Source organism: Malus domestica, chromosome 09, assembly GCF_042453785.1.
Source record: "Malus domestica chromosome 09, GDT2T_hap1".
Classification (NCBI taxonomy): Eukaryota; Viridiplantae; Streptophyta; class Magnoliopsida; order Rosales; family Rosaceae; genus Malus; species Malus domestica.
The window spans coordinates 12,807,136-12,818,968 of NC_091669.1; the positions used below are offsets into that span (position 1 = coordinate 12,807,136).

At 36.8% G+C, this 11,833-nt stretch overlaps 1 protein-coding gene and 1 long non-coding RNA gene across 2 annotated transcripts; both read right to left on the minus strand.

Annotated features, from left to right (window-relative positions):
* Positions 1 to 5,572: 5,572 nt before the first annotated feature.
* On the minus strand, positions 5,573 to 7,325 carry LOC103443339 (nucleoside diphosphate kinase 2, chloroplastic-like). The gene is made up of 4 exons (XM_029108789.2): positions 7,101 to 7,325; positions 6,923 to 6,979; positions 5,958 to 6,084; positions 5,573 to 5,838 (listed from the first exon to the last, which is right to left on the minus strand). The coding sequence occupies exons 1-4, from the start codon at positions 7,323 to 7,325 to the stop codon at positions 5,834 to 5,836; spliced, it is 414 nt and encodes a 137-aa protein (XP_028964622.2). The 3' UTR covers positions 5,573 to 5,833.
* Positions 7,326 to 8,484: 1,159 nt separating this feature from the next.
* Positions 8,485 to 11,833, minus strand: LOC108174102 (uncharacterized). The gene is made up of 2 exons (XR_003776128.2): positions 11,517 to 11,833; positions 8,485 to 8,765 (listed from the first exon to the last, which is right to left on the minus strand). It is a non-coding gene; the product is annotated as an uncharacterized lncRNA (long non-coding RNA).

Below are 11,833 nucleotides of genomic sequence, written 5' to 3' on the forward strand. Positions count from 1 at the left end.
TTCTTGAGCTTTTTAATTATGACTTTGTTGTTTGAGGATGCCCCCATTCACACAAATCTCTGGCTTCGTCCCTGCCCCGGGTGAGGTAGCAAAGTGCTGGTCTTCACTTCAGAACATTCCAGGGTGTGCATCAGAAATATATACCACAATCTTGATTGGTAAATTTGCACTAGGCCCTGCTTGTTGCAAGGCCTTGGTCGCAGTTGATGCGAATTGCTTGGCGAATTTGTTCCCATTGTTTCCTTCCATTCCTGCATTGTTCATAGGCAACTGTGCTAATGCTGCTGCTCCTAGAGCAACTGGATCAAAGCAGTAATAGCCTGGTAGGCAGTTGGGAGGGTAAGTTTTTCAGGAAATAAGAGATCTTTGTTTCAATTAGCCATAATCATGCAGGTTTTTCTTCTGCTTACTTTGGGTGTGCCATTTAAGTTCATTAGATTTTGGAAGCTTCGTTATTGTGATCTGTGTTAACATGGGTCTGCGGAATGACCCGATCCCGCCCTTTTCGTGTCATGATTGTGAGAGAAGACTTTTTGACTAGGGACTAGCTCACTGTTTGATGGAAGAGCACCTTTGGCGCATGATAGACCACCTCTTCCAAGTGATCAGCTCTCTAATGGCCCACTCTCTAGTGGCCGGTGCTCTACTGAGACCACCAGACAAGGGTGCTCTACTGAGACCACCAAACCAGGGTGCTCTCTAGTGGCCGGTGCTCTACTGAGACCACCAGACAAGGGTGCTCTACTGAGACCACCAAACCAGGGTGCTCTACTGCGGCTAATAGACCAAAGTGCTCTACTGTAACAATGTTACTCATATTGCAATGCTAGATTATGGCTAAGTAAACACATTTATCGATAATATATCACATGAATTTGTTTGAATCAGTTTCATAAAACATGTGTTTCCAACATAGTATTTTACGAGTATGAATCTATTGATAGAGTGGGTGGACTCAAACTCGGTGCCCATCAGTTATTGATGATGTTGCTGCAAGTGGGAAACCAATTCCAAGTAAGTCTTTTTATCTTCCAATTCTTCTTTTTGGTACTTTCAGTCCAATATTTTTCTTACAGCACCGGTGATGTACAAATCAACGAGCCCCCAAAACCTACTTTCTTTTCTCACAAAATCAACCAAGCCAATGGATCTCACTTGAATCGCACCATCTATGCATCTGGTAAAAAAATACATTTAATTTACATGTTCTTACCGTCGTTTGACAAATTAAATAAGCACCATGTCATTTGTGTTTGAAGGTTCCTGCAACACTGATTGGAGAATATAATACGGTGAACATATTGATGTATACAATATACTTGTTTTGCTGTATCATATAATTTTGTGTAGTGTAGTAGCTTTGCTTGATGATTCTTATTTGGTTTGTCTTTTATGTTTCAGTAAGACTTTCTAATAGAGTTTTTTATAACACTACTAATAAATATAATTTTTTCATATATAGCTGCTAACTGTGGGAAAGATGTCATACGACAACTCTGATGAGTATCGGTGGATTCTTGATTCCTTAGTTCATGTAAAATGCGACCAAGACAGATTCATTACAAAATTTGGAGAATCTAAGGACCAGTTGGAGCGAAGATTGCGACAGTTACAAATATGTAACAAAACTTGATAAATGAATTATCTGAAGTAGATAAGGACGTAATTTACTTTTATTCTTGACTTCTGAATAACTTTTTTCTTCTTAATTATTGCTTTAGTAAATACTAAATTAGTGTTATTCATATTGCAATGCTAGAGATTATGGATAAGTCAACACATTTGATGAGAACATGTTACAGAGAATTGATTTGAGTAAGTTTCAAAAGACGTGGTTAAAACATAATATTATACCAGTATGAATCTGTTGATAGAGTGGATGGACTCAAACTCGGTGGCCATCAGCTATTGATGATTTTGTTGCAAGCGGGAAAACAATTCCAAGTAAGTTAAACTGGAACATAAAAAGATCGACTTACTTGGAATTGGTTTTCCACTTGCAACAAAATCATCAATAGCTCATGGGCACCAACTTTGAGTTCATCCACTCTATCAATAGATTCATACTCGTAAAATACTACGTTTGAGCCACGTGTATTATGAAACTGACACAAATCAATTTCCTGCAACATATTATCATAAAACATGTTTACTTAACCATAATCTAGTATTGCAATATGAATAACACTAGTTTAGTACTTAATAAGCAATAATTATGAAGAAATATGTTATTTAGAAGTCAGGGAGTAAAAGGAAATTACCTTCGTATCTGTTTCAAATAATTCATTTATCAAGTTTTCATTACATATTTGGAACTGACGCAATCTTTGCTCCAAGTGGCCATTAGATTCTCCTAATGTTGTAATGAATTTGTCTTGATCACGTTTTACTTGAAATAAGGAATTCGTTGATACTCATCAGAATTGTTGTATGACATCTTTTCCACAGTGGGCAGCTATATATGGAAAAATTAATTTATTAGTAGTCTTATATAAAATCTATTAGAAAGTCCTACTGAAACATAACATACAAACCAAAAAGAATCCAGCAAAGGTACCACATTATACAAAATTATATGATGCAGCAACATGTATACTGTTCATATAAATATGTTCATTGTATTATATTCTTCATCAGTGTTGCATGAACTTTCAGAAACACATGAAATGGAGCTTATTAAATTTGTCAAACAACGGTAAGAACCCAACAATCTTAATCTCTCGTCTCAAATATATGTGAATTGTGATTGACTTGATCCCATCTTAGGGTACGTAAGCGGTCTAGCACATAGGTTAGATGCATGATATAAGGAAAAATTACTGAGTTGTTGAATCGTCGACTTGTTTTGGTCATGTCTCAAAGACAAGGCATGATATATGAACAGTTACACAATGATGTATGTCGATCTTGGACATATCTCGGGATCGGGGTGTGACATAATCTCTCTGAGAATTAGTTTGTTCAGATCAACAGTTTTCACCCAACGGAGATGCCCCAACCAGGCGAAAAAATAGAAATCTGTCAGCTAGGTAGGTGGTTCATTTTTAGGTTTGTTGCATTTCTTGGGAGTTCTTGTAAATAAAAAAAGTTAATCTGTTATGTAGGGGGAGCCATAAAATATGATGTCTGTAAATACACAAAAATGTCTACCAGTACAAAAAGGAGAAAAAAAAAATGAAAAATGAAAAAACACTGCAATGGATTAGATAATGAAGAAACATGGCATGCTGTACGGCTATCCTCACAAAATTATCTAGGGAAACAAATTGAAAGGGAAGAACAAAATTGTAAGGGGAGAACGAAGGGACCCCCTGTTGTGAATTATTATTTGTGGCATGAGAAGTGAACAACTTGGAAGGGAAGAACAAAACGACCTTGTTGCAAGCCTAATAAATATAATTAAAAGACGTTAATTTGACAGGAAAAGAAAACACAGAAATACACTATTTAAATCATAGAACAAAATAGGAAATGTATCAAGCAACAAAAGAATGAAGAAACATAAATTCTTTGATCTTATTAGTTTCTTCAACATGCCACAAATTCTAAACCACTATGATACGTTGCTATGATGCAGTCTGGTTTTCGGCAAAACTGGTAGATTTATGAGTTTCAACAAACTGGCTTTATTGTTCTAGCTATTCACTACTTTGCATCATTCATTGACCCGCAAAGTTTGTGGGACTAGAAGAAAAGTAATTCTACATTTTTTTGCTGAACAAAAAATAATCTGAATTAATTCTGATAAGATGTGCAGACATGCATGTTCCTCATCGAGTGTCATTGTTATGAGCCAATGCAGAAATCAGATGTGCAGACGGGAATATGGCTATGAATAGTTCCTTGTAACAGGCAACCGTCCTAAATATTTTGTGTATGAAAATATGCACACAAATATAATATCTGAAACAAAATAGGATAATTGTTTCCTGTTGCATGGAGTCAGTTTTTCTTCGAATCCCACAACCATAAGAATTGACAGAGTTTGTAATGTTTTTTTATTCAGCAAAATAATGTAGAATTACGATTCTTCTAATCCCACACCCATAAACTCCTAAATCCACCAGTTTTGCCGAAAACCAGAGTTGTTCGAATTCACAATGGGCATTTTAGGGGTTTTCGAATGCTTCACCAATTTAGCCTTCTGACTTTATATATATAGATTAAATTGATGAAATGGAAAATGATGTGCTTGAACTTGAAAATCATTCAAGTTACAGATGATGTTTCATTGTTCATCACTGTTTGCTGTAAGTTGTGTTCCCTTATCTCTACCGATTTGTTGTGCGGTAATCGAATTAGTATGACGACTTTTAATTGTTTTGCTTACGACACTTGACTCTGAAGCATTGAATTCATCTCATGAGATTGGAAACCACAAGAAAGTTTTCAATGCAACTCTCACATTGTCGCATGACATTACGTACGAATTCACTCTTGTCGTAACGGTATATCATGTACACATATAAAATTTAATATCCACTTGTAACCTACTCACCTAAAACAGTTATAACGTTTTGCTCTAATACCAAAGCTCATCAAATCAAAACACATAAAACTGCATTAAAACTGTTTGAGTTTAGTATCCATTGGTAACCTACTCACCTGACCATCAAAATCTTTGACTTGGTTCAGACTCATTGCTTCTATATAAATCCTTACCCTCCCTCCTCCAACATCAAAGCATATACCCAAATCTACCAAAACCTTTTCTGATATAGCACAAAAGAGCCGTTCCAAGCTTCACAATAGCCATGTCTAGACAAGCTCAAGCACTACTTTCACTACTCCTATTGGCAACATGAGCTGCACCTGGTCTGGCAGATGTGCCACCACTGTCCTTCCCGACCATCCCAGGCCTATTTCCATCTAGGATTCTAGGGCTATCCCCGCCGGAAAACCCAGATAAGGTAGCAAAGTACTGGTCTTCACTTCAGGAAATTCCAGGTGGGCATTAGAATTTTATACCACAATCTTGACTGGTAATTTTGCAATCAACTATGCTTGTTTCAGGGTGCTTTGCTGAGACCACCAGACCAGAGTGCTCTATTGAGACCACAAGTCCAGCAATCAGTGTTAGTACTGTTCTAAAAATCCACGCCTAGCGCCACCTAGGCGCTAGGCGGTTGACCACCGTTCTGATTAATGCCTAGGTGTTTGAAAATTAAGAAAGGACGCCTAGACCTACTGAGGCACTCGTCTGGACCGCTTAGGCACCGTCCTAGCGTATTCTAGAACCTACTCATATTGCAATGCTAGATTATGGATAAGATTAATGATATATGTTGTAGTGAATTGATTTGAGTCAGTTTTACACTACTACAAAATTATTTATAACTAACGGTTCAAAAACCGACAAAAAACATATATTACTATCGGATTTTAAGCAAAATCCGACAGAAAATAGATGTAGTGACGGATATAATAAGCGACAGAATTGCCAACGTCAGGAAATGAATTTTCCGACAGAAATAGTGTCGAATATAACCGACAGAGAATAAATTAATAATAAATAAATAATAGCATTTTCTGTCGGATAAAACCAACAGAAAATGTATACAACCGACAGAAATTGTGTCGGTTAAAATCACCAGGTAATATATTAATTATAAATAAGACCATACTCTATCGGATAAAACCGACAGAAAATTGATTAATAATTAAAAAAAATATAAAAACGACATGACAGCATTATCCCTTCTTCTCCTTCTCCTTCTTGTTGAGCATTCTTCTTCTGCTCGAAATGACCCACCATGCTTGAACCAGATTCTGCAGCTAAGGAGCAAACCAGATTGAGCTAATAAGGTACACCATATTCTTCACTTCCTACAGTTCATCCTGAAAATACAAAGCAATGAGGATCAAATTGTTTGCCCATCTCCGGCCACTGATTGATGAAATGGCGAAGAGTATGAGTTGGCACCATGGATGGATTGTGACAGGACATGAGAGATTACCTGAGAAAGCCATTTTTCGATGCTCTACTTGTCGTAGGTTTTTCTTGTGCAGAGAGTGACTGGATCTTTGAACCTCTGCTAAGTCTTGGGGGCACTGGAAGAGCTTCAAGCTGAAACTGCTTGGCTCCTTACATATACGGAGTCATTCTTTTATATTTGTAACTCACAATCCGACACATAAGCAAATGGAACTCAATAAAATCATACAAAGGAAAAGTTTCTGCAGACATCGAGCAATGATTTCTTAACAAGGAAGAGTATGACTCTTTACATATGCGAGGAGCCAAGTTTACAACTTTACCAGCAAACAAAAATTTCAATCCAAAAAATAAAAACCGACAGCGTCTCAACTAACATTGTCCAAAAAAATGTCCTGAGCTAAACATGAGAAATCTGAAATTTTCCATTCTTCGAATAATTGAATGAGGTAGGCAGAAAGGACACCAATGATTCTATTAGTCTACTATTATAGGGAATCTTCGTAATCAGGGAAGATGAGGATGCTGCTCGGTATACAAACCAAAATTAGTCAGAGACTAATTAGAGCACTGGTTTTTATTCAAGCTCTGGAGAAGGGAGGTTATCGAGGGGTATTCAAGTGAAGTAAGGAAAGTTGAAGGTGAGCACTGGAAGAGCTTCAAGCCAGTCAGCTTAAATCCCTTCTTTTCAAACCTAGAGATTATCTCTCCAACCTAAAACAATTCACCCCATATCACACATATTAACACTAAGAACACCAAGCTAAAATCTAAAACCCGAGAGATCTTCCTCCTCCCCAGTCAATAAATGTGAATAAATTAAAGTTCAAGCTTTTGTTTTTTCAAAAGCCCAGAAGCGAAAATTTCAGAACACAATCAAAATTTCGAAAATTTCACAATTTCATAACTGCCCCAAGTTTTCCAGCTCCAATCACCCTTCAAATTGAACAAACTAAAATACAAGATTAGAGAATTAAATTAGCTTACGAGGCCACGTTGAACTCCATCAGGCTTCACCATTATGTCCGTCTCATCAACTTGTTCCTGAAAAAACACACAGCCGCCATTAAAACCCCAAAAATTCCAATTGGGTTTTTACTAAATGGAAAATCAAGCAACGGGTTTTCAACAATTTTGAAAAATACGAAGAGGGTAGGAGGCAAACCAGTGAAGCAACCAAGTGGGGAAGAAAGATTCGAGGTTTGGCGAGGGTTTTGGCATGGGAACGAGCTGCGAAATATGAGAAAAGATGGAGGTTCGAAGGGAATGCAGATAGTTGGTGATGGCTGGTGCGTAGGTTAGAGTTGCGGTGGGCGGAGGTTAAGTTGCTACAGGTGGAAAGGGTGGGGGGGGGGGGGGGGGGAGAATAACTTGTGCCTTGTTCATCCATGGTGATTGAAGCGAGAAGGAGAAGGAAATGAGGAGAAGAAAAAAGGAGGAAGGGAGAAGCACATGCGCAAGGAAAGAGATTGAGGGGTTTTAATTTTGAAAATTGTCATTACTGTCGGTTAAAACCGACAGAAACAAAATGGCGGCATCCAAAAATTTTAAATTCCCCCCATTTTTGTTACGATTTAAAAAAATAAAAAAATAATTGTTTGATTTAATAAATAAATAATATGTATTTATATAGAATACGTTTTTAAAAATTAAATAAATAATTGTTTGGTTTAATAGATAATTTACACTTTTGGTTTAATAGATAATAACTCATGTAAAATATGCTTTAAATAAACGAAAAGAGAATTGTACAATGAAAATGTCATCACACAAACTAAATATTGTCTAATCAATACTTGAAAAACATAAATAAAAATTTAGCACAAATTACTTTTCCCACTACAAAATTTAGGCAAATTTAACGGAGATATGCATTCTACGAAACTAGTTTCCATGATCTAACCGTCAAACTTGTTTGTAGATACTACAAGATCACATACGTAAAAAATTGCAAAAAAAAAAAACATTCAGAGCTTAGGTAACGGAACAAAAGTTTTCGACGGTTATAAACGAAAAATCACAATTTAATGGTTATTTTAGCTCCGATTTTGATGATTTTTTTATAGCAACACTCCTCGACCCTATAAGAATGCAATGAATAAATTTGATTTTCAATTTAAAATATTTACACTAGTAGATACCACAAAATCTTATTTTATACTTAATGGAAGTATAACATTAACTCTAAGGGTGCGTTTGTTGCGCCGGACTGTCTCGGACTGGACTAGCTGCAGGGACTAAGCTGGATTGGCTTAGACTAGACTAAGCTGGACTAACTTAGTGAAGCGTTTGGTGCAGTGTCGAACTAAGAAGCAGGATAATAAAAACAATATTGTTTACCAGATTTGTGTTTGCTTAGAGTAGGACTACAAATTTTTGCCATTGTGTAATAGAGTAATGCTACAAATCTCATGATATGGGTTTTGGAGCATATTTTTGCCATGTATATTATGAATCTTAAAAAAAGAGGACAATTGTTTTGTTTCTATTACCTGCTAATAGAATTGGGACATACTATAGTTGAGACATACTATTTATAAGTGGTTGAGTTTAATTTGCAAATGTAACTTGATTTAAACTCTATCACCCAAAATAAGAAAAAGAATAGTGCCCAATACATGCAACTTCAACAAATACAAGTACATAAGAAGATACTTGTGACAAGTCAATCTTTGCCATTGATTGACTCTTAAAACATCATTCACCAAACTTTCATCCAGGATATTTTACAAAATGCCAGTGAACTATAGTATAGCATTCCAAAGTAGATCTCCATAATTTACAAAATCCAGTAGCCTTAGCCTTAGCCTTCCGTTTATGCTCCTCTTCTCTGCAACCAACAACCATAAAATATTTCAGCATCAACCCCACACAGTACAAAACATTCACAATGTAATATCATGGTTATAAACCAAGTAGATGACCGTAAACCTCTGTTTAACCAAATGTGCAGAATACACACACACACACACACAAATGTGCATAATACACACACGGACATCAAACAAATGTGCAGAATAGACACACACACACACGGACATCAAACCAATATGCCACCAAATTAAACAAGGCCTTAATGTGCTAAAGAAAGGGTTAACTTTTCTAAAAGTCCCTTGTTTGTACTTTGCTTGTACGTTAAACATGCAGGCAAAGAGGACAACATAATGAAGCAGATGGAGAGAGAGGCTAAGCAGCTGACATTTCAGCGCAGACCATCTTAGCGCAAACCATCTTTGGACTGTGAAAGTTATCAGCCAAGTGCCCCTTGACAGTTCCGTGATGGATAATTAGACATCCAAATTGGAAATAGACTGTCAAATGTCACCCTTCTTTTGATTATCTATCAGTAAATGACAAGCATCTGCAATTCAAAAATTATTCACAAATACCAATTGCTCATAAGTTATTGCTAGAAGATCACGCACACCAATTTCAAGTGAAGAGCATAGCAAATCCATCAGTGCCACTGTTTATGCCTTTGTCTAGTATCCATGCATAAAGCATTAAAATTTCAATTCGATTCGATGGTAAGTGGGAGAAATCACATTGACCTAAGTGTAAGTGGAAGGGTGGAAGCAACCGAGGTTAAGCAGTCACATTTAGTCTGGATGAAGTCTGCATGCATATCACTAACAACGTATCTAACATGGACTCTCCCTCCACATCCCCTGTAAGCTGTAAGGAGGTCATTCCAGCAGTTCCGAGGTATGTCTAGTATGCAATTGGCCACATCATTTACTTTTAGTTAGAATATGACACTAGAGAATGATACAAAAGCATGACGGTAAACTAATACATCCACGTGAAGCATTATACAATACGAAAAATTGTTAAACTCCGCATGACTTTGTTCATATGAAGTCAATCAGGGAAGTCGTAACTTGTAACCACCGCTTAGGATGCAATTCTAAAGACAAATCAGAAATCTATTACCAACAGTTACATAGGTTTGTCCAAATGAAGAAACAGTTTGGGGATAAAGCTTTAGATAGGGATAGAAGAACAATAAGAAGAATACGGAAAAATAGATTCGGAAGTTTACAAGGTCAGACATCCAAAAGAAAAAAGGAATCACTTTTCTACATGATATACAGACATCGAACTCTTCGACAAAAAAATAGAGACATCGAACTCAAACAAGCTTCTAAATATGAAACAAACACCGGAAACTATGCACGTGAACTGCTTGCCAAACAACAAAAGGATGCTAAAACACATTATACAGATCTGATCGTAAACCTCTGACTAACTGTAAAACCTCAATTCTAACATCAAGTAATTTCATATCCTTCAAAGGGAAATCCAGCACCTTTTATTTTCACATGACTTTTGTGAAGTCCTTAAATCTTATATCATTTATTGTAATCTTCAAATGAAATTACGCCATCAGTGGCCTGGTAAGAATCTGGTTACAACTAAGCATGCATGCATAGATTGTATTGAGATTTATCTAATGTGGCTGGTCAAGCAAGGCCCCAGAATCTCCCCGTTGCTGAACAATATGTTGGCATTAATTTGGAAGAAATCCTGTAACCCTATGATTTGTTTTGGTCTTGAGATTTGGATTTATGCAATTAACTTAATGACATACAAAAAACAAACCTCCTCTTAAGAATAAGGTTAAGGCTGTGTTTTAGACCTTGGTTATATACGAAAAAGCATCCAGACATCTTGAACTCAACTCTTGCAAGTTCCCAAGGTGGATAGATTCATCTAAGATACTCACATCAATCATCTAGTGGATAGATTCATCTAAGATACTCACATCAATCATCTAGGCATGGCATATTGGTTCCGAAATTATATTCATTAGTTAAACAGCACAAGTTGTATGAACGCAGTCAGTCTGGACATGATTACTGATAGATATTCGATGCTGTCTAACCATAAAGGAAGAGAGAAAGAACAAAGAGTTGTAGAAAGCTGTAAAATGATACTAAACCTGCAAGTTGAATCAGAAAAATATTCAAACAAATCTAAAAACCAAAATTATTCACAGGATCACTCTCAAATTAATAAAGAACATGGGAAATGCTAAGGATGTCCAGCAGTTTACATCTTCTCATCTTCTCTTAAAATACTACAGATGGGTTCCTCCATTAACACTATAAAAACAAATTTAAAATTACAATTAAACTTAATATTTTCTCTTTTCCTCTCCCTCTTCGTGTTCCCTCTATCCGATGAAAACCAGAAGCGCAAAGCTTCCTAAAATTCTAGCCATTTTACTCATCACTTCCCAAAAACTACATATACGTTTTAATCCGACAACTATGAATACATATTCAAACTGGGTAAAAGTAGGACAGAAACATACCCAAAAAGTAACAGTGGCGTTCGAAGTTTACAGCAGCAATTTCGTGATGATTATCATCATTTTGGTACTCAAAATGGCATAAAATGTGAAAACCCCAAATTCTAATCTCAATTTGACCCTAAAAATCAAAAACCTAATTTGTTCAAGTGCAGAGGTCTATAATTCAAAATTTCTCAAACTCAAAACACCTAAATCAAATAAAGCCCAGTAATATCACGATCTGCAAAAAAAAATCGAAGAAATAATGTCGGATTCGAAGTTTACCAGATGAGGGCGAGCAAGATGGAGTTGAGGGCGAGCAAGACGCAGAGATGATGATGAGGAGGACGACGATGAGGGAGCAGGGCAAGGAGGGAGCATGTCGAGGATCGAGGTTGAGCGAGGTTCTCTCTCGCAGGAGCGCATGAGCGTAGGAGGTCTTACAAGTCCGGGGGTGATCGGGGTGCTTCGCTTAGAACTCCTAGTGAGGGGTTTAATCCTAGCGAGTCAGACCTAATCCCATTAAACCTAATCTTGGTGCAGACCAAACAAGGGACTGTAGTCTAGTCCAGTCCAGTCCTCCCTAATCCTATCAAACAAAC